The following is a 24253-nucleotide window of genomic DNA, read 5'->3' as shown; positions in this document are numbered from 1 at the left end:
GCAAATCTATGCCACGCACAAAATCAAATAAAAAAATAAGCGCAAAACAATTTTCGACACACGGACACGACATAGAAAACAGTTTTTGTCATCATTGTTCAAATATTGTAACGTCTGTCGAGACGCTTATCTCAATTCGGTGCCAGACGTCCACACCATCAAAATGCCGAGGCAAACATTTCCACATCAACACCGTATGAAAAAAATAGTGATTTTATAGTTGTGATTTCCTTCTCTGCATGAAAGTTTAAAAGTAGCATATATTAATGCAGTACGAACAAGAATGTTTTAATGTAGACACATAGAATCATCGTACTGCTGTCATTATATGCATCAAGTGTTCATTCAAGGCTAAGGCAAAATATCGAGATATATATCGTGTATCGCAATATGGCCTTAAAATATCGCAATATTAAAAAAAGGCCATATCGCCCAGCCCTAGTTCAATGATGCCATTTCTGTTTGTCATGTATAATTTTGACTATTTTGTGTTTATCCTTGAATAAACAGGTCAGTTTCTTGTTACCAACCATTGTGTATTATTCAAACTCCCCCAATTCAGCTGGCTAGTTGTTATCAAGAGTACTAAAACCCTTTTCAACATGATTCTGACAACTAAGTAGGCTAAATAACTTTAAACTTTAATACATACTCTGATAGGCCAGTATCGGTCAGTATCGGTATCGGATCGGAAGTGCAAAAACAACATCGGTATCGGATCGAAAGTGCAAAAACCTGGATCGGAACATCCCTAGCAGATACTACAAACAACTGCAGTAGTTTTCAATCAATCAATCAATCAATCTTTATTTATATAGCCCTAAATCACAAGTGTCTCAAAGGGCTGCACAAGCCACAACGACATCCTCGGTACAAAGCCCACATACGGGCAAGGAAAAACTCACCCCAGTGGGACGTCGATGTGAATGACTATGAGAAACCTTGGAGAGGACCGCATATGTGGGTAACCCCCCCCCTCTAGGGGAGACCGAAAGCAATGGATGTCGAGTGGGTCTGACATAATATTGTGAGAGTCCAGTCCATAGTGGATCCAACATAATAGTAAGAGTCCAGTCCATAGTGGGGCCAGCAGGACACCATCCCGAGCGGAGACGGGTCAGCAGCGTAGAGATGTTCCCAGCCGATGCACAGGCGAGCGGTCCACCCCGGGTCCCGACTCTGGACAGCCAGCACTTCATCCATGGCCACCGGACCTGTGCCCCCCCCCCCTCAAGGAAAAGGGGAGCAGAGGAGAAAAGAAAAGAAACGGCAGATCAACTGGTCCAACAGGGGGGCTATTTAAAGGCTAGAGTATACAAATGAGTTTTAAGATGGGACTTAAATGCTTCTACTGAGGTAGCATCTCTAATTGTTACCGGGAGGGCATTCCATAGTACTGGAGCCCGAATAGAAAACGCTCTATAGCCCGCAGACTTTTTTTGGGCTCTGGGAATCACTAATAAGCCGGAGTTCTTTGAACGCAGATTTCTTGCCGGGACATATGGTACAATGCAATCGACAAGATAGGACGGAGCTAGACCGTGTAGTATTTTATACGTAAGTAGTAAAACCTTAAAGTCACTTCTTAAGTGCACAGGAAGCCAGTGCAGGTGAGCCAGTATAGGCGTAATATGATCAAACTTTCTTGTTCTTGTCAAAAGTCTAGCAGCCGCATTTTGTACCAACTGTAATTTTCTAATGCTAGACATAGGGAGACCCGAAAATAATACGTTACAGTAGTCGAGACGAGACGTAACGAACGCATGAATAATGATCTCAGCGTCGCTAGTGGATAAAATAGAACGAATTTTAGCGATATTACGGAGATGAAAGAAGGCCGTTTTAGTAACACTCTTAATGTGTGATTCAAACGAGAGAGTTGGGTCGAAGATAATACCCAGATTCTTTACTGATTCGCCTTGTGTAATTGTTTGGTTGTCAAATGTTAAGGTGGTATTATTAAATAAATGTCGGTGTTTAGCAGGACCGATAATCAGCATTTCCGTTTTCTTGGCGTTGAGTTGCAAGAAGTTAGCGGACATCCAATGTTTAATTTCATTAAGACACGCCTCCAGCTGACTACAATCCGGCGTGTTGGTCAGCCTTAGGGGCATGTAGAGTTGGGTGTCATCAGCATAGCAATGAAAGCTAACACCGTATTTGCGTATGATGTCGCCTAGCGGCAGCATGTAAATACTAAAGAGTGCAGGGCCAAGAACCGAACCCTGAGGAACTCCGCACGTTACCTTAACATAGTCAGAGGTCACATTATTATGGGAGACGCATTGCATCCTGTCAGTAAGATAAGAGTTAAACCACGACAAGGCTAAGTCTGACATACCAATACGTGTTTTGATACGCTCTAATAAAATATTATGATCGACGGTATCGAAAGCAGCGCTAAGATCAAGAAGCAGCAACATAGATGACGCATCAGAATCCATCGTCAGCAGTAGATCATTAGTCATTTTTGCGAGGGCTGTCTCCGTAGAGTGATTTGCCCTGAAACCGGATTGAAAAGGTTCACAGAGATTGTTAGACACTAAGTGTTCATTTAGCTGCTGTGCGACAATTTTTTCGAGGATTTTCGAAATAAAGGGAAGGTGGGACACCGGTCGGTAGTTTACCATGAGGTCAGGATCAAGGTTAGGTCTTTTGAGCAGAGGATGAATAACCGCTTTCTTGAATGCTAGGGGAACAGTGCCAGAGGAAAGTGATAAGTTTATAATATTTAGCACTGATGGACCTAATAATACAAAAAGCTCCTTGATAAGTTTCCCAGGAAGTGGGTCAAGTAAACATGTTGTTTGTTTTATCCCACTTACACGCTGTAATAGTTCCTCTAATGTTATTTCATCAAAAAGAGAGAGACTATTTTGTATTGCAGTATCCGTCGTAGATACAGTTGTATCTGTGTTCATAGAACCCAGTTGTAGCTGGGATGCGTTGTCTTTAATCTCCTTTTTAATGAGTTCAATTTTCTTATTAAAGAAATTCATAAAGTCATCTGCCGAGTGGGTGGAGCTATTGGGAGGAGTCCCTTGTTGGGTTAGCGATGCTACTGTACTAAACAAAAATTTAGGGTCGTTTTTGTTGAGGCGGATGAGATTTGAGTAATATTTAGCTTTAGCTAAGGTAAGCATGTGTTTATACGATATTAAACTATCACTCCATGCTTGATGGAAAACCTCAAGCTTGGTCGCGCGCCATTTGCGTTCCAACTTTCTACATGATAATTTATGAGCTCTGGTTTCCTCTGTAAACCATGGGGTGCGCCTTTTAGGGGCCCTTTTTTGTTTTAGCGGTGCTATACTATCAATGGTTTTGCGCAGGGCATTGTCAAAGTTGTTAGTGAGGTTATCAATAGAGCCGACATAATTTGGGAATGGTGCCATTACCGAAGGCAGTAGGTCAGCAAGAGTCATCGTTGTGGCGGCATTAATGTTGCGGCTGCTATAGCAGTTATTATTATTATTAGTTTGTTGACAATGAGTCAGAACTTCGAATTTTATAAGGTAATGATCGGACATTACTTTAGTATACGGGAGTACCATAACTTTGGAGGTGGTGACACCCCTGACCAGCACTAGATCTATCGTATTGCCGTTGCGATGCGTAGGTTCATTTATTATTTGTGTAAGACCACAGCTATCAATTATAGTCTGGAGCGCCACGCACTGAGGGTCCGATGGGGTATTCATATGGATATTAAAGTCCCCCATTATGATTATATTGTCTGCGTGCGTCACTAGATCAGCAACGAACTCTGAGAATTCATTAATAAAGTCCGAGTAGGGCCCTGGGGGGCGATAGATAACAGCCATATCGATTATGTAATAATATCTTCCAGCATATACATCCACTTATTATCCGCTTATTATTAGTGACTTGTTTACATTGAGCTGGTTGCGTGTTTCTTTCGTTATAGCCTGTATAACTGTCTCCGTGTAAGATCTAGGAAATCGCTTGTTTATGTTGCGCACGGATGAATTTAAGTGACGGACCGAAGAAGTCAGTTGACAACAAGGGGTATGTTTGGCTGTGTACCAAAGGTAATAATCGACCATCCAGTTTGTTAAATTAGGATTAGACTGGACAAATGGAAACATGTCAAACAGCATCTGCAGCTTATCAATATTTTCATGGATAAATGTTTGTTGTTTGTGGCCACATGCCGCGGAGGCTCGCTGCAGCTTGCGTGATGCAGATTGATGCTGCAGTGGGCTTGACTCGGCGGGTAGGCTGCCAACAGGTAGGACATATTTTTATTGGTTTCTTTCTCTGATTTGGTCTCCCGCTTCTCCTCTTTCACACTAACTTTCTTAGTTCTGATGGTTGGAGGGCAGGATTGTGTCGATCTCGGTCGGTGCTGTATGTGCACGTGAACTGAGCTGTAATCAAAAGGAATGTTTATTTCTTATGTAAACAAAGCAGGGAGAGCAACGTGTAACAATATATTTACTCTTTGTTGTTTAAACGTCACACCCCTTTTGCAAATATTACTTCAACCGATGGTTGAAATGCTCGTATCTCAAGATATGCTCGCAACTTACATACTATGTCTCGACTCACTAGTAAATTAAGGTGCTCGTATGTTTATGCACCACTGTATTACCAGATGAGTCTGATACATTGCAGAGGAATAAAATAAAGTAGTAACATGATACAAATTGGGGTTGTTCTATATACCGGGTCATCTTATATTCGGGTCAATATGGCACTAGAAAGGCTTGGTGCATCTAACTATGTAAATCAAGTGTGTAGAACTGTACAGTCAAGTGAATCAAAGTTTGCTGCTTCATCCTTTTAAATAATGAATACTTTAACCTGTTTATGTTGCATACTTGTGAAAACTTTAATTATTGTGTATATGTTTATATTGCTAATATTCATTTATATATTTAATATTTTGTTTACTTACTTATTGTACATTAATTGATTAATTGATTTATTTATTCACTGTTCTGTTACAAACAGAGAACAACGAAATGGGATAAAAGTGCTACGATATGAAAAGGAGTATGATTAAATAAGCTTTGCTTCTTCCTACTCCTTTTCGGACATGCTGTAATGAAACAATTGGAAATATGTGATGCTTTACTTTGTAATTGTATTTTATGCATGTTCAAAATAAACTAAAATTAACTATACTGAAAACCCATTATACAGATTATACATTTTAAAGAATATATAAAAGTATTTATAAAAATATAATAAATACATACAGATATAAAAAGTAAATATATAACATGAGTTTTTGTTCTTTAGGAATTGGAATTGTGTTATCTCTATACTCAACATTAGATTAACCAAAAAGCTTGTGATGTAAAAAAAATAAATAAATACATTTTCTCTTCATCTGTTAGCTCCAGTTCCAGGTCCCCTACACTTTCGTTCCAGTGATGTCAGTCCAGACAGTTTTCAGGTAATCTGGGATCACTCAGCCGATGACATCATCGTCTACAGACTTTCCTGGGCACCATCCACAGGTGGCGACACAAAGGAGGTTTGTACAAACAATGTGCAGTGGGTCTGTTTAATTGTGTGGTACTGCAGTTGAAGTTGACTGTTAATGCAAACAGCATTAATTGGTTTTACCCAAATGTGGGGTATTATCTTCTCATCCAATCTGACTAATAATTCCAGTGAAATCCAGGATGTCACCATTTTCGCATCAGACTGCAGTCTAGTCAGTTGCGCAGATAAAGTGGATTTTGTGCTGTGTAGCCCTAACTACTCCACTCAAGCTGGTAAAACCCCTGACATGACCGAGTATACATACAAGCTGAATGGACCCACAAATGACTGGCCTGGGTGTTTTATTACACTGATCTAGGGTTTAGAGACAACTGTGAGGCAGCGATAGAACCCTCTCATGTCTGATTAACTGTGTGTGTTTGTGTGTGCCTGCCTGTGTGTTAGCGTGGGTTTTTGCTGAGAGTGATTAGTGCTGAGAATATGACTCTTGGGAGTGAGAGAGGTGGGCTGCAAGCACAGATATGAAGAGTCCCTGTCTGTTACCCTCTTGCAGTAAATGTGTCATTTGTTATTTAATGCTGCGATACAATTTCACAGGTGCAATGTTCACATGTTTAGTATATTGTAATTAGGGCTGTCAAAGTTAACGCATTAACGCATGCGATGAATCACACAAAATTACAGCATTACGCAAATTAATCACACAATTAATTTTAACTGCATATTGGTCACGGTGGCGCATGGTTGCTGTTGATCCCAGGATGCAGAGAAGGTAGGCAAAATTCAAAGTCAGAAACAACACAAGTCATGCAGCAACTCATGTTGATCGAAATACAGACTAGCACACAGATGATAATGACAACACTAATTGTAATACAGACACAGTTGCTGTGAAAGCTATAAAATAAATGTATAATTGTCTTTTTAATTTAAATGTATTCACACAATATGTGTTCAACTGAGTTTTTAATTGTTTGTATGCACATATTTGGAGAATATACAGTGCCTGCCCAACCAAGTGTGAAATTAAACAACCAAGTGATTTTATGTCTGCAGCATTTGTCACAAAGTCTTTTAGCAGACAGATTTTGTGCAGATTATAATAAAACAATCAGTCTGATTTACACAAGACCGCCGAGTTTCTCTGCCATGGTCTTTTCTCACCTGCAACAACCCAGATCCACATCATGTCAAAGGCATATGCTAAACAGAGCTGCAGTGTTGTTGGATGCACAGAATATCACATATCATTACATCACCTCCCAGCCTGCAGAGGATATTAGAGCAAATTGAATTTTTTGTAATTTAGTAATGTATTGACTTCAGGGTTATTCATCATTTTCCTCCAGTGTATAAGTCATATCGTGGCTGTTATCAGGGTATTTTTTTTAACTTCAATTTCAACATTTGGCTAACTAGTCTGAGTGTCAATCAAATCAAATCAAATGTCAAAGTCTCTCTTGTTTGTCACTACGGATGTAACGATCAGAACATTTCATATCATGGTGACCATTATTATCACAGTATCGTTAAATGTGCTCAAATGTTTTAACTATCCATCCATCCATCCATTTTCTACTGCTTATTCAGTTTTGTTTAAACGAAAAACAATAGACATTAAAGCTGCAAGCAGCGATGGAGGGGACCGACTTTGAGGGCTCATAAAATCCAAACCGGAGCAGTAATTAAAACTCTTTCATCTACTTTTAATCAGAAGGGTTCAATCTCTCACCTGTGATAATTTGAAGCTGACACGACAAACGCGCTCAGAGGAGATAATGTTTGAAAAAAGGTGACTGTTTTTACACAACTTTTGTTTTGAAGGGGGAATTGCAAACTTCCTGTTGATTTTTGCTGGGGGTTGTCAGTGTATGAAATATAGGTATAAGTGAGACCTACATAGAGGTTTTACGACATTCCTACTGGGAGTTACATGCTGTGTTGTCTGTGTTTTCTTCCTAGGAGGCGCTAGAGCGCAATTTTGAGTTTTGGGGTTTGGTTTCTTGATTAGATCGCAATTTTTGCCAGTCCTGATGTGTTGTCCATTTTGGTGAGTTTTGAAGCATGTTAAGGGGGTCAAATAACAGCTCAAAGAGGCGGTCGGTATAATAATAAAACGCTAGAAATTCAATAGGGTCCTCTGTCCCAAAGGTCCCTAATAATACCTTTTTTAGCACAAGAAACAAATATTGTTCCGACTTTTTAAGAGACATTTTATTGTTCATTAAGTGTTTAAATATGCTCACCTTTTTCCATGTTAATTTTCAATGGTTTTTAAGTGTTTTTTGAAGATAAAGGCAAAACAAGGGTTGCATGTCTGCTTTTGTGATGTGACGCGGACTCACTTCCTGTTGTCCACACCTTCGTGTTTGGCTCTTCACATCTATCACTTTGTCCTAAGACACCACAGCCTTTAGGTTCAATGTGCACAAGTGAATAGCTTAGTTGCTCAGACAGAAATGTATACAAGTTTAGATTTTGGTATGATGTTTATAACGGGAAAATACGTTAATGTCTCTTGTATTCATGTTAACATTTAAGCTAGCGAGCTGGCGCTATATACCTTGTGGTTTGTGTGGTTTAAGTTTATTTCGAACATGTCCTTCTCCAGTAAATGAGCAGTACCACCGGTGCGTGAGTTTGTTGAAATTCAGTTATCAATCACGGTTTTACGATAATTTAAATTTATATTAGTAATACCAACAGTTGGTTTATCATTAATACTATTAGTCTCTACATATGTCAACATAAACGGTAGTAAAAAAAAAGTAGCTATCAGTGACTTGTTTTGGTGCTAGATAAATGAACACTCAGTGAGCTGCAACAAGTGATTTAAGGTAATAGGGCTGTGGCTATTGATTATTTTAGTAATCAAGTATCGAGTAATCAATTAATTTTTTATATTAAACGAGTAATTGACACACATACTGTAACATTAAAATGTTACCAACAGAAGCATCACTACATATTCTGGCTCTCAACGGAGGCAGACACTTGCCCTCCCTCTCCCTTATCTCTCCTGCTTTTCTGCTTTGTCTCGTTTTGTCCTGTCTTAATTTTCTAAGAGCATCTCTTTTGCACTGTTGTCCAAAATCTAAAACATGGAATTTATAAACTGGTCTCTCAACTCAATTGACAAGATTTTGATGAGAAGCTGAGGTTTGGGGGAACCTGCCTGTCCTGACGACATGTTTGCCTCTGGATACATGAGGGACTGTTGGGAGAAGTGGAGAGTCATGTGCTTGGAGATACTTTTCTGTCGAAGTCAAAGACACTGAAGATGCCTATCCATTAGGAGCTGTGATAATAGGTCATCTGCTGATTGGATTGTATGTTGCTCTGGTCTGCTCTGGATAACATCTCGAAGAAGCCTTCCACTCTGTAAGGCAAAATTGTGATACATTTTAGAAACAGAACGAACAACTAGAGCAGACAAACCATTGGAATGGGTTTGCTCGCCCTAACCAAAATAAGATTTTAACTACAATTCGGTCCCCTCTGCATTGGTCTTGACAAGTTCATGCTGTAAACACCCCAGTGAGACCATTGCAACGAAAGAAGCTCTGAAATCCCTCCCCCCTTCTTCTTACACACATACACCTCAACCTTGATTGAACCAACAATTGGTTAGCATTAAAATACAAACTGTAAATCTTAATATGTCCTCATATGTGTTCGAATAAAACATTTGTTATGCAAGTCAAACATATAAGAGGCTAGCTGCCTAAATATACTTTTACCTTGTTTCTGCTTGTTTGCTGCTCTTAAATATGCAGGATGCTTTCTGGTAATGTCGTATACTGTGATCTACTCAGCTGTATTTGACAGCACAAACATTTCACTAGGATATCTGTCTTTTTCACTTTTATATTTATTTATTTATTTTTTGTCCTGTCCAGCTTCTCAGGCAAATCATATAGTTGATGTAGATGCCCATATCGGCTGTTCAGATTTACTTTACTAAAGAGAAGTGTGGGATACTTCTCTTGTTGCCTTATTTGTATTTGACTTAATTAAATGTATTTATATTATCATTTGATGCAGCCGGGCCGTAGCAGGAGGGGATAGAAAGAGAAAAAAAAGGAAGACAGGGGGAAATTGTGGGGACAAGAGGGGGATAAGACAGAGAGACAAAAGCAACAACAGCAAACACAACAACAACAACAGAACAACATCAGCAAATACGATATGTACAAATATGATGGTAAAAGTGATAGCAAAGAAGCAGTTAGCGAAATAAAAAATAATACAGAAATGACAATGAGCATCATTATTCTACAAATGGAGCAATACAAATACCAATAGAAATAGCGCTATTGATAGTGAACAATACCAATCATTTACCTCTATTATCAACAATACAGTTGTTCAAATACAACAATACATATACGTAATTATTAGAGCTGTCCGATAATATCGGCCTGCCAATATTATCGGCCGATAAATGCTTTAAAATGTAATATCGGAAATTATCGGTATCGGTTTTTTTTTTTATCGGTATCGGGTTGTTTTTTTTGTTTGTTTGTTTTTTTTAATTATTAAATCAACATAAAAAACACAAGATACACTTACAATTAGTGCACCAACCCAAAAAACCTGCCTCCCCCATTTACACTCATTCACACTCATTCACACAAAAGGGTTGTTTCTTTCTGTTATTAATATTCTGGTTCCTACATTATATATCAATATATATCAATACAGTCTGCAAGGGATACAGTCCGTAAGCACACATGATTGTGCGTGCTGCTGGTCCACTAATAGTACTAACCTTTAACAGTTAATTTTACTAATTTTCATTAATTACTAGTTTCTATGTAACTGTTTTTATATTGTTTTACTTTCTTTTTTATTCAAAAAAATGTTTTTAATTTATTTATCTTATTTTATTTTATAAATATTTAAAAAAAGGACCTTATCTTCACCATACCTGGTTGTCCAAATTAGGCATAATAATGTGTTAATTCCACGACTGTATATATCAGTATCGGTTGATATCGGTATCGGTAATTAAAGAGTTGGACAATATCGGGATATCGAATATCGGCAAAAAGCCATTATTGGACATCCCTGGTAATTATAACTAGAGATACAAAAGATTGCAGAAAAATGGAAATGATGGAAAAACCTAACTTATCTTCTCTGAGCTCTTTGCCTTTTTTCGACTTAGTGGTTGTTTTTCTTAGCCATCTCTCTCTATCTGCACACCACTCGTCCCACCCCCCACTTCCCACGCACATGGACCACATTACCGGTAGCGCAAGCTAGATCACCAATTGGCACACTGCTCTTGTGCGCCTAGGAGCAATATGCTTGTGTATTCTACTCATTAAACAAATCATTGCAGCAACATGATACAAATCAATCTTTTTTTTATGATTGAGTTAATTGATTTCACAAATGAGTCATTGCAGCCCTAATAGGTAATATTGTACAAGTAACATCTTGTAAGTAATGTAGCGTCCTGGCAGAGGCACACAGAGTTTGACGCTCTTTTTAAACTTTATTGCCAATCTGAACACCCAACGCCACACATACAGTACATGTCGCCAAAGTGCTCTCCACAACCAAAAACCTGTTTAGTAGCCTTGTGGTTAAAGTGTCCGCCCTGAGACTGAAGTCTCAACCGTGAGTTCAAACCCCGGCCGAGTCATACCAAAGACTATACAAATGAGACCCTTTGCCTTCCTGCTTGGCACTCAGCATCAAGGGGTTGGAATTGGGGGTGAAAAATCACCAAATGATTCCTGAGCGCGGCCACCGCTGATGCTCACTGCTCCCCTCACCTCCCAGGGGATGATCATGGGGATGGGTCAAATGCAGAGGATAATTTCACCACACTTAGTTTGTGTGTGACTATCGTTGGGACTTTAACTTTAACAGCAACACTTCCTTATTATGCACCAATCATACGGCAATCAGGGCAGGCAAGTTGTATTCACAGACGCTAAAATTCTGAGCATTAATATTACAGTACAACTAGATTGTGTTTTTATTTTTGCACTTTCTCTGTGTTTTGCATTGCTGCGATAATTATAACAATTTGTTGTGGAATTCATTTCATATCGTTCATATGCGTTTCTTGTCATCATTTTATTCATATTATTGAAGTATTTAAATAAGAGTTATGTTCAATTTGCATGTCATAAAATTCACAAAAATTCTGTTTTTAACTAAAATTTGGATGTTTTTCATTTTTTAATTACTGGTTCAGGCATGTTGAAGCACCTGCTCCATTTCAAAATAACAAATTTGAAACCAGAATTGGTTCAAATATAAACAATACTAGAGATGTCCGATAATATCGGACTGCCGATATTATCGGCCGATAAATGGAAATTATCGGTATCGGTTTCAAAAAGTAAAATTTATGACTTTTTAAAACGCCGCTGTGTACACGGACGTAGGGAGAAATACAAAGCGCCAATAAACCTTACCTCACAAGTGAATGCAAGGCATACTTGATCAACAGCCATACAGGTCACACTGAGGGTGGCCGTATAAACAACTTTAACGCTGTTTCAAATATGCGCCACACTGAACTCACACCAAACAAGAATGACAAACACATTTCGGGAGAACATCCGCACCGTAACACAACATAAACACAACAAAACAAATACCCAGAACACCTTGCAGCACAAACTCTTCCGGGACGCAACAATATACATCCCCCGCTACCCCCTCCCCCCATCCCAACCCCTCCCTCCCCAACCCCGCCCACCTCAACCTCCTCATGCTCTCTCAGGGAGAGCATGTCCCAAATTCCAAGCTGCTGTTTTGAGGCATGTTAAAAAAAATAATGCACTTTGTGACTTCAATAATAAATATGGCAGTGCCATGTTGGCATTTTTTCCATAACTTGAGTTGATTTATTTTGGAAAACCTTGTTACATTGTTTAATGCATCCAGCGGGGCATCACAACAAAATTAGGCATAATAATGTGTTAATTCCACAACTGTATATATCGGTATCGGTTGATATCGGAATCGGTAATTAAGAGTTGGACAATATCGGGATATCGGATATCAGCAAAAAAGCCATTATCGGACATCTCTAAACAATACCCATCTCCAGACAGAACAGTCGCCAAACCCAGCTACTCTGAACAAAGCTGTTTGAAATTGCATAATGCAATTATGCAGTTTTGCATAATTGCATTATAATAAATACAATTATTTTTGCTTTATCACTAAAACTACTACGGTGTTGTAGACTGTAAAAAATATATATATATATATATATTTTTGATTTAGATTTTGTGTTATGCATAAAACAACAAATGTCTAGCTTCACTAGTAAAAGAAATGTAACATGCTACAGAGAGTTTAAGAGTTCTGACCATAAATCCATCACTGCAACTCTGGATGTTAAGTCGCTTACAGTAAATTCCAATTCCAGTGTTGCCGTCTGTGGAAGCAAGTTCTACCATGGGCAATGATTCATGTATGTGTCGTACAGATGTTGTTGTTTGGACATCTGCCGCTGCAGCAGTGGGACCCAACTGGCAGTCACTGTGCATGTTTGAATAACTAGCTACATCTTGTTAAACTTAACACAGCGAGTAGAATTAAAGCTGAGCAGGATTTGAAAAGGATGTCGGTTTTTTTTTTAATACTCACACTTTATTTCACTGAAGTCATAAAACCGGACATTCCGTTATTTTACTTTTTATGCCTCTCTCAACTCAAATAAATGACCTTCAGGTTAGAACTCTGGCCTGCTATTCAGAAAATAAATACTCTTGTCACATTTCTGGTAATTTGGTACAATTTGAAGTCTGTGAACCCCTTAAGCACTTTTTTAAAACGCAGCCTGACATGTGAATACGTTAATAATGTGAGAAATGCTAAATAACTGTATTGTGTGTTCTGTACTGTTCTGGTATTAGTGTGTTGTTGTTCTTTCCTAAATACATTCTCTGTGTGTTTTTCCTTTGCAGGTGGTCCTGAGTAGAAGTGATAGTCGATACATCCTGACTGATCTGAGCCCCTCCACTGAGTATGAAGTTATGTTGACGGCAGTTTTCAAAGACCAATCAGAGAGCGCCACTGTCTCTGTCACAGAGACCACAGGTAAGATGTGTGCGGCTTTTTCACGGTCACCTTAAATTGTAATTCTTGGCTTAAAAACCTGATTGATGTAATCCAAGGATGGGCAAGCTTTTTGACTCATGGGCCACATCGGGCTAAAAAATTTGGACAAGGACCAAGCTTTTAAAATGATCATTATCGTTAATCATTTGGGTATGCCACGAATGTATGAGATGTGTAATGTATTACCATGCTTGCAATTTAATTAGAGCAAGCATACACAGTAAATACATTTAATAGTTAAATTGCTACATTAACGAGTTCAGTCTATCCCTGCTAAACTCGGGCGGAAGGCGGGGTACACCCTGGACAAGTCGCCACCTCATCACAGGGCCAACACAGAGACAACATTCACACTCACATTCACACACTAGGGCCAATTTAGTGTTGCCAATCAACCTATCCCCAGATGCATGTTTTTGGAGGTGGGAGGAAGCCGGATTATCTGGAGGGAACCCACGCAGTCATGGGAAGAACATGCAAACTCCACACAGAAAGACCCCGAGCACTAACCACCACTGCACCATTGTGATGCCAACTTGATGTTGAATTGTGTGTGTGTCGGCCTGCCCTTAAAGTTTAAGAACGGTTTTAAAAATGTTCATGATTTAAGTCTGAAAGATTGATTCAATACAAAATTGAAGAGGGAAGTTTCCCAAACATTATAAAGATGTAGAAATACATCCTAGGATAAAGCCAAATTACCCCTTTGAGCAGAGACATTTCAGTTTGCTAAAGCATTAATTGAAGCAAGCTACAGCCAAGAACTAATCCTGAAATACAAAAACATAACTTTAAACAGTTATTTACAACTTCTGCTATCAGACATTGACAACACTAAAATATGAAATACAAACGTTTTGCCATCAATCAAACACCAAAGAGAGAGTCTTTTGCATTTACCCATCATGCTTTATGATGGGTGTAATTTTGACATGTGTATGGTGCTAAGGCAGTGGTTCTTAACCTTGTTGGAGGTACCGAACCCCACCAGTTTCATATGCATATTCACCGAACCCTTCTTTAGTGAAAAATACAATGATGTTTTTTTTTTCAAATTCAAGACAAAGTTATATGTTTTTGGTAACACTTTAGTATGGGGAGCATATTCTAAGTAACAAAGACTTAATTTAGAGTTATTTGGTTAGGGTTAGGGTTAGAGGGTTAGGGCCAGGGTTAGAGGGTTAGGGTTATAATGAGGCTATGCCGAATAAGGCAATAATAAGTACTTAATAATGACTAGTTAAGAGCCAATATGTTACTAATTTGCATGCTAATAAGCAACTAATTAATGGTGAATATGTTCCCCATACTAAAGTGTTACCATGTTTTTATACTGGTGCACAAAATGAACCGTGCATGAACATCACCTTGTTCAAAGAACAAAACCAACACAGTGCATAAACTCACAACAAATTACACACCTGCAAATCAGTCTGACTTCTGCTGTTGCCGTATCCGTAATACGCCGATAGGGACAAGTTTTTATTTACACGATGAGTCTGGTGTGTCTTGACCTCCGCCGAACCCCTGAGCCTGTCTCACCGAACCCCTAAGGTTCGATCGAACCCAGGTTAAGAACCACTGTGCTAAGGTGTTTTTTGTAATGTCCACCTGGTGCAGTGGGGATGTTACATTGTGTGCCACATTTGTGTTGACTTATGTTATTTTTTACCTCTTGTGTTGTTTTTGGGTGAGAAAGCTTGTTTGATTTGCTCCATATAAAAATATGCACAGACCCAACCCACATATTTGCAACATACGTAGACAATGACTAACTTAACTCACCGTCGTCAAAATGTGAGCAATTGTGAGCAACATCAATTGCTGGAGGTTAAAAAAAAGAAAAAAGATTTAGAGACGTTCCATGGGCCAGATTGTGGACGTTGGCGCCCGTAATTCAGAAACCCTTTACCTAATCCAAGGTTGAGGGGCAGGGCTGCCTATATGAATGGACATACATGGGCTGAAGCCTAGGGGCTCCCATTCAATCAGGGGCCCCGATTTCACTGGTGAATGCAATGATTGGTGTTCCAAGCCGGGGCCGTTGCTTAGAATTCTGGGCCCCCTGAAAGAGTATCGGTGTGGGCCCCTCTACACCATTCATTGCCAACTTCAATGTACCGGTACTCGTTTTTCAATGTTCTTGAAGGTGCCTGGTGTAATACACACAATTTGTTTCCTTTTTGACGATTAGCAACTTAACAAGACACAGTTGTATTATGTAAATTATGTATTAGTAGTTTTTTTTTATTTTAATTTCACTGATTTGCAACATGTTATTACCAGTGATGGGCAAGATAATTGGAAAATTTAGTAATCTAAGCTATATGGGAAGCTATCCCCCGGAGAACTGTAGCAAGCCACACTACAAGCTACAAGGCAAAAGTCAATTACTACATCAAAGCTACATTTAACGACATGTATATCTTATCAATGTAACTGAGAGTGTACAAAAGGTCCATTACTATTAATTATCTGTCATTTAGCTGGGGACACCCAACTATTGGTATTTATTTTTATTTAGTTTGCCTTTTTATTGGCCCACCCCTATAATGTTATTCATTTTCTTTGCCTACAGTAAAAAACAGCATCTATCTATATCTTGACAAAAAAAAAACACAATGACTTGTGTGTTGTTTGGGAACAGTTGGTAATGTTTATGTGCAGTAAAACTTTTCATGAACTCAACTCACCTGAATGTGCGTTCCTAAATTTGTGTTGAACGTTTTAGATGAAGAGAGCCGTTAAGGTTTTGGTGTACAGAGTAAACAACTAAAAACTCTGGTTTTGGGCATTGTTTTCTGCATACGCATACACGTGTCTCAATATGGCTAAGGACACACATTATTGTGGGTTTCTTGGACGTCATCGTCATCACTAAAGGAAAAATCGAATCTGCAGGAGAGAATCCCTCTGCCATTTTAAAGTATGTTTTTTGTTTTTTTGAGTGGTCAGCTTGAAGCGTCCCTCTGTCTCCGACTCCCTTGTTTTCATGTGACATGAGTGTGTGACTGTTATCATTTTGCTTCCTGGTTTCTATGATCCGCCTTATGTTGCCTCTGATTGGCCAGTCCGTAATGTTTCGCCCCAATCTTAGACAATTGTGACTCATCAAACGAACACCAACCATAATCCCCGATTATCCCCGTATGTATGGATGTTCTCATTCATCCAGGTCATTCGATTTTCTCCATTTTTTGGGGGGCCTGGATTCACAGTCCATTTTCTCTCTTTGTAGCTTGTAGCTTTGATGTAAGCTACCTATCTACATGGGTCTAAAAGTAGCTAAGCTACAGGAAAAGCTGCTCGTTAAAAAAGTAGCAAAGCCACTGCCAAGCTACTGGAAAATGTAGTTAAGCTACATAGCTTAGCTACATGTAGCTTGTTACTGCCCGTCACTGGTTATTACTCCTCTGATTGCAAATACATGTTCAATTAACCACTCAACAAATAGGTATAGTAAGGATTTTATTGTATTTAACAATAAAGCACTGATTTGCAAAAAAAAATAAAAAATAAAAGTGTCCTGGCTCATTATAGTTCTCGGGTGAATATGTAGCATTTGCCTTTAAAAGTACAAATATACCAAAGAGCACATGGAATACATTGTTATGAAACAAACATAAAAAAACAACAACAAGCCTCATCTAATCTCAATTAAAGTTTTAATTGAGTTATAAAAAAATGGAGCATATATTTTCCTATGATATAAATGTAATAGCCATGGTATTGATTCATGTAATTGTCAATGATAGTGCTACAGCAGTTCACTTATAAACCAAAACAACCAAGAAGTGTCTACGTCACTCACTCACCATCAAAGGCATCATTGGACTGCTGGGGTTGAGTGTTTGCTCCGGAGTCAAACTCAGATGAAGCAGCCACTGTTAATTCTGGTGCAGAGAATAGAGCACACGTGTTTATTTTTCATTATCTATATTGCAAACATTAAATGTTTCATGGAAAAACTGATATAGAACTAACCTATTCTTGGACAACATTTAAATGGGCTTCTTAGCACCATAACTCTAGGTAGACTTGTTCACTTACCCAGACAAAAAATAGTTTGACACCATTCAAAAGTCAGTATAAACTGTCCAGAATTCTAAATATTCTTTTTTACTTTGTTGTTAGCTATCATGGTGTCTTTTATTATCTTTGAACATTTAACTTTTTTTGTATTTAGGCTGTTAAGTGTCCCGCTAATAACACATTTTACATGACCACATTGAACACATCATGAAAACATAACTGACCTTCATCAGATAATTAGCAATTATGAGCAACTAACAAAGGTCTTTATTGAGTTACTCAGTAATTATTAACAATGTTAATAATTACTCAATATCTATTTTTATTCATTCCTGAGTATAACTTGAATGTGTCATAATACAGAAGAGATTTCCGACTGTTTTTGTGGCCGTGAACGAGTCACTGGCTGAGCTGAGTGTGCGTCTTTTGAGGCAAATGAAAGTCAATCTGACATTTAATTTGTTTGTTTTGTTGTGATTACGGCAGAAAGTGACCCATTTTGCTGGATGATTGTTGTGTTGCTGATGCTGTTTTGGTGTGGTTACGGCCGACAGTAATCAGTCTTGCTCAATAAAATGATTGTTGATGCAAACAACTTCCTTCTCCTGCTTAAAACGTCTCGGCTGCCATCATTGTTTTTATCTGTTGTGACCACTTGCAGAAAATGGTACAGAAAAATGTGTGTTTATTTTGTTTAGAGTTTAAGTTGGATTTAGATGTTGTGCACTGCGTTGATTTGATCCATTTTCCGTTTTTTGTTTTTCATTATCAAACCATAATACTGGGAAATAGATTTTTATCCATCCATTCATTTCCTACCGCTTATCCCTTTCGGGTTCGCGGGGGGTGCTGGAGCCTATCTCAGCTACAATCGGTCGTTTTTTATGTTAAAAAAATTCCAATTCCAAACGAAAAAAAGGATGGCCAGGACGTACACGTATTTGATACCTGGATGAGTTTTTATTATTCAATATCTTTTTAGTATTTTGTTCAATCCCAGGTAGGCAGCGACTTAAAGTTTAATGGCTTTGTATGTAACACTGAGACAAAGTATTTTCTGTCATGTCTGTGTAATCATGTTTTGTTTTAGTCATGTCATGTTTTGTTTTGTTTAGTTATTGGACTCTTTAGTTTCTGGCTTTTCACTCCCTTGTCTTGTTTCCATAGTTACCCATTAGTTTCACCTGTTCCACGTTTGGACTCATTGTGCACTCTTGTTTGTCACCATAGCAACCCACTAGTTTTCACCTGCCCTCACGACTCACGCACCTGTCTTTAATCATGTCACTATTATTTAAGCTTCCAGTTGCCAGACTGTCTGTCTGGCGACATCATACCCCTGACTCTCTGCTTCACACTTTGTTTACCTCTGCGCACTTCATGCCATGTCCAAGTAAGTTGTTTCTATTCATGCCACAGTTAGCGACTTTTGTTCATGTCCTTAGTTTCTGGCCCACATGCAAGTATTGGTTTCATTTGTCAAGTTTGTACTTCCGCCTTGTGCGCGCCTTTAGTTTGTTCTTTTTGTTATAGTAAAATTAAATATGTCTTCACCTTCACGCCATGTCTGGTCCAAATGTTCATTTGTACCACGGGAGAACAAACCACGCCATAGTACAAGTCTTGACATTTTCCCTCAGAGTTTTCAACTAACTTGAAGTATTTTGTCAAGAGAATTGTTTGTGACATGTACATTTTCAAGAATGTGCTTGTTCTATTTTTGGCCAAAGTAAAACAAAGAAAATTATCTGAAGTTGTCTTTACTTTTAAGTTATTACGCTATGATTTTACAAGAACCGCCCTACTTGGGAACAGGTTTTCCTCCATGTGCCCCTCGAGCTAAAATTAGTTTGACATCCCTTCGCTTAAGCCAGGAAACATATTTTTAAAACCTGTAGTACACATAAGGATTTGGGTTAAACATGTTTAATAATAATATTAGGCCAAAAAATAGCTGAATTCTTCCTCTATTAGGTATGCGACACCTCAGGGGTGAAAGTTTGAACACCCCGATCAATACAGCAGAATGTATTGAATTTAAATACCTTCATGTTGCCATAAGGGCCACAAAGTGGTACTGTTGATGCGATTATCACACAATGTGCATTTCAGAAATGATATACTGTGATAATGACTAATTGTATTGACTTGTTTGTCCTTGTTTATCTCAGAGGTGGGAAATCTATTTTCCCCATCAATGATTTGTATGTATCTATCTAATTACCTGAGCTATTGATGTTGAGGGTTTCTCTGTTTCGCTGTAATTATATGATTGATGCGCTTTCCCTTTCCCCAGTGGCCAAGACAACAATCGCCACTACAACCTCGGGTAAGAGGAGTGCAAATACCTGCACAAGTAGTAAAAATGTCAATGGGGAAACCTTTCAAATGGTAAAGCTCAATATCAGTGCAAAGTCTTAGTCTCTCTCAGTCAGGAAATCAGGGGTTAGAATTTCAGTCGGAGCATCTCTGTGTGGAGTTTGCATGTTGGGTTTTCTCTGGGTGCTCTGGATTTTATCCGATATTCCGATATTGTCCAACTCTTTAATTACAGATACCGATATCAACCGATACCGATATCAACCGATACATACAGTCGTGGAATTAACACATTATTACGCCTAATTTGGACAACCAGGTATGGTGAAGATAAGGTACTTTTCAAAAAAAATTATAAAATAAAATAAAATGGTTTACAGAAGAAACCAGAGCTCATAAATTATCATGTAGAAAGTTGGAACGCAAATGGCGCGCGACCAAGCTTGAGGTTTTCCATCAAGCATGGAGTGATAGTTTAATATCGTATAAACGCATGCTTACCTTAGCTAAAGCTAAATATTACTCAAATCTCATCCGCCTCAACAAAAACGACCCTAAATTTTTGTTTAGTACAGTAGCATCGCTAACCCAACAAGGGACTCCTCCCAATAGCTCCACCCACTCGGCAGATGACTTTATGAATTTATTTAATAAGAAAATTGAACTCATTAGAAAGGAGATTAAAGACAACGCATCCCAGCTACAACTGGGTTCTATTAACACAGATACAACTGTATCTACGACGGATACTGCAATACAAAATAGTCTCTCTCTTTTTGATGAAATAACATTAGAGGAACTATTACGGCGTGTAAGTGGGATAAAACAAACAACATGTTTACTTGACCCACTTCCTGGGAAACTTATCAAGGAGCTTTTTGTATTATTAGGTCCATCAGTGCTAAATATTATAAACTTATCACTTTCCTCTGGCACTGTTCCCCTAGCATTCAAGAAAGCGGTTATTCATCCTCTGCTCAAAAGACCTAACCTTGATCCTGACCTCATGGTAAACTACCGATCGGTGTCCCACCTTCCCTTTATTTCGAAAATCCTCGAAACAATTGTCGCACAGCAGCTAAATGAACACTTAGTGTCTAACAATCTCTGTGAACCTTTTCAATCCGGTTTCAGGGCAAATCACTCTACGGAGACAGCCCTCGCAAAAATGACTAATGATCTACTGCTAACGTTGGATTCTGATGCGTCATCTATGTTGCTGCTTCTTGATCTTAGCGCTGCTTTCGATACCGTCGATCATAATATTTTATTAGAGCGTATCAAAACACGTATTGGTATGTCAGACTTAGCTTTTTCGTGGTTTAACTCTTATCTTACTGACAGGATGCAGTGCGTCTCCCATAATAATGTGACCTCGGACTATGTTAAGGTAACGTGCGGAGTTTCTCAGGGTTCGGTTCTTGGCCCTGCACTCTTTAGTATTTACATGCTGCCGCTAGGCGACATCATACGCAAATGCGGTGTTAGCTTTCATTGTTATGCTGATGACACCCAACTCTACATGCCCCTAAAGCTGACCAACACGCCGGATTGTAGTCAGCTGGAGGCGTGTCTTAATGAAATTAAACAATGGATGTCCGATAACGTCTTGCAACTCAACGCCAAGAAAACGGAAATGCTGATTATCGGTCCTGCTAAACACCGACATTTATTTAATAATACCACCTTAACATTTGACAACCAAATGTTAAGGTTGTCAAATGTTAAGGTGAATCAGTAAATAATCTGGGTATTATCTTCGACCCAACTCTCTCGTTTCAATCACACATTAAGAGTGTTACTAAAACGGCCTTCTTTCATCTCCGTAATATCGCTAAAATTCGTTCTATTTTATCCACTAGCGACGCTGAGATCATTATTCATGTGTTCGTTACGTCTCGTCTCGACTACTGTAACGTATTATTTTCGGGTCTCCCTATGTCTAGCATTAAAAGACTACAATTGGTACAAAGTGCGGCTGCTAGACTTTTGACAAGAACAAGAAAGTTTGATCATATTACGCCTATACTGGCTCACCTGCACTGGCTTCCTGTGCACTTAAGATGTGACTTTAAAGTTTTACTACTTACGTATAAAATACTACACGGTCTAGCTCCGTCCTATCTTGTCGATTGTATTGTACCATATGTCCTGGCAAGAAATCTGCGTTCAAAGAACTCCGGCTTATTAGTGATTCCCAGAGCCCAAAAAAAGTCTGCGGGCTATAGAGCGTTTTCTATTCGGGCTCCAGTACTATGGAATGCCCTCCCGGTAACAGTTAGAGATGCTACCTCAGTAGAAGCATTTAAGTCCCATCTTAAAACTCATTTGTATACTCTAGCCTTTAAATAGCCCCCCTGTTAGACCAGTTGATCTGCCGTTTCTTTTCTTTTCTCCTCTGCTCCCCTCTTCCTTGTGGAGGGGGGCGGGGCACAGGTCCGGTGGCCATGGATGAAGTGCTGGCTGTCCAGAGTTGGGACCCGGGGTTTACCGCTCGCCTGTGCATCGACTGGGAACATCTCTGCGCTGCTGACCTGTCTCCGCTCGGGATGGTGTCCTGCTGGCCCCACTATGGACTGGACTCTTACTATTATGTTGGATCCACTATGGACTGGACTCTCACAATATTATGTCAGACCCACTCGACATCCATTGCATTCAGTCTCCCCTAGAGGGGGGGGGGGGGGTTACCCACATATGCGGTCCTCTCCAAGGTTTCTCATAGTCATTCACATCGACGTCCCACTGGGGTGAGTTTTTCCTTGCCCTTATGTGGGCTTTGTACCGAGGATGTCGTTGTGGCTTGTGCAGCCCTTTGAGACACTTGTGATTTAGGGCTATATAAATAAACATTGATTGATTGATTGATTGAATAAAATAAATACATTAAAAACATTTTCTTGAATAAATAAGAAAGTAAAACAATATAAAAACAGTTACATTGAAACTAGTAATTAATGAAAATTAGTACAATTAACTGTTAAAGGTTAGTACTATTAGTGGACCAGCAGCACGCACAATCATGTGTGCTTGCGGACTGTATCCCTTGCAGACTGTATTGATATATATTGATATATAATGTAGGAACCAGAAAATTATTAACAGAAAGAAACAACCCTTTTGTGTGAATGAGTGTAAATGGGGGAGGAAGGTTTTTTGGGTTGGTGCACTAATTGTAAGTGTATCTTGTTTTTTTTTATGTTGATTTAATTAAAAAAAATAAAAAATAAAATAACCGATACCGATGATAAAAAAAACGATACCGATAATTTCCGATATTACATTTTAACGCATTTATTGGCCGATAATATCGGCAGGTCGATATTATCGGACATCTCTAATATATATATATATATATATATATATATATATATATATTAGAGATGTCCGATAATGTTTTTTTTGCCGATATCCGATATTCCGATATTGTCCAACTCTTAATTACCGATTCCGATATCAACCCATACCGATATATACAGTCGTGGAATTAACACATTATTATGCCTAATTTTGTTGTGATACCCCGCTGGATGCATTAAACAATGTAACAAGGTTTTCCAAAATAAACCAACTCAAGTTATGGAAAAAAATGGCAACATGGCACTGCCATATTTATTATTGAAGTCACAAAGTGCATTATTTTTTTTTGGAATTTGGGACGTAGTCTCCCTGAGAGAGCATGAGGAGGTTGAGGTGGGAGGGGTTGAGGTGGGGGGGTGGAATAGGGGGTAGCGAGGGGTGTATATTGTTGCGTCCCGGAAGAGTTTGTGCTGCAAGGGGTTCTGGGTATTTGTTCTGTTGTGTTTATGTTGTGTTACGGTGCGGATGTTCTCATGAAATGTGTTTGTCAATCTTGTTTGGTGTGGGTTCACAGTGTGGCGCATATTTGTAACAGTGTTAAAGTTGTTTGTACGGCCACCCTCAGTGTGACCTTTATGGCTGTTGATCAAGTATGTCTTGCATTCACTTGTGTGTGTGAAAAGCCGTAGATATTATGTGATTGGGCCGGCACGCGAAGGCTGTGCCTACAAGGTTTATTGGCACTCTGTACTCCTCCCTACGTCCGTGTACCACTCCGTACAGTGGCGTTTTAAAAAGTCATAAATTTTAGTTTTTGAAACCGATACCGATAATTTCCGATATCACACTTTAAAGCGGGCAGCACGGTGGAAGAGGGGTTTGTGCATCTGCCTCACAATACGAAGGTCCTGAGTAGTCCTGAGTTCAATCCCGGGCTCGGGATCTTTCTGTGTGGAGTTTGCATGTTCTCCCTGTGACTGCGTGGGTTCCCTCCGGGTACTCCGGCTTCCTCCCACCTCTAAAGACA

At 39.0% G+C, this 24253-nt stretch overlaps 1 protein-coding gene across 7 annotated transcripts in view; it reads left to right on the top strand.

Moving 5' to 3' along the window:
• col14a1a (collagen, type XIV, alpha 1a) overlaps positions 1-24253 on the top strand; it is a 367796-nt gene that overhangs the window by 156116 nt on the left and 187427 nt on the right. For all 7 annotated transcript variants that reach the window (XM_061953441.2, XM_061953406.1, XM_061953424.1 and 4 more), the window contains 2 exons: positions 5367-5506; positions 13422-13554. In XM_061953441.2, coding sequence (XP_061809425.1) covers positions 5367-5506; positions 13422-13554 — 273 coding nt within the window. The remainder of the gene's footprint in view (positions 1-5366; positions 5507-13421; positions 13555-24253) is intronic.

Source organism: Nerophis lumbriciformis, linkage group LG04 (assembly GCF_033978685.3).
Source record: "Nerophis lumbriciformis linkage group LG04, RoL_Nlum_v2.1, whole genome shotgun sequence".
NCBI classification, from domain to species: Eukaryota; Metazoa; Chordata; class Actinopteri; order Syngnathiformes; family Syngnathidae; genus Nerophis; species Nerophis lumbriciformis.
The sequence above is the reverse complement of the archived record's forward strand: the minus strand, read 5'-3'. Positions and strand labels throughout refer to the sequence as shown.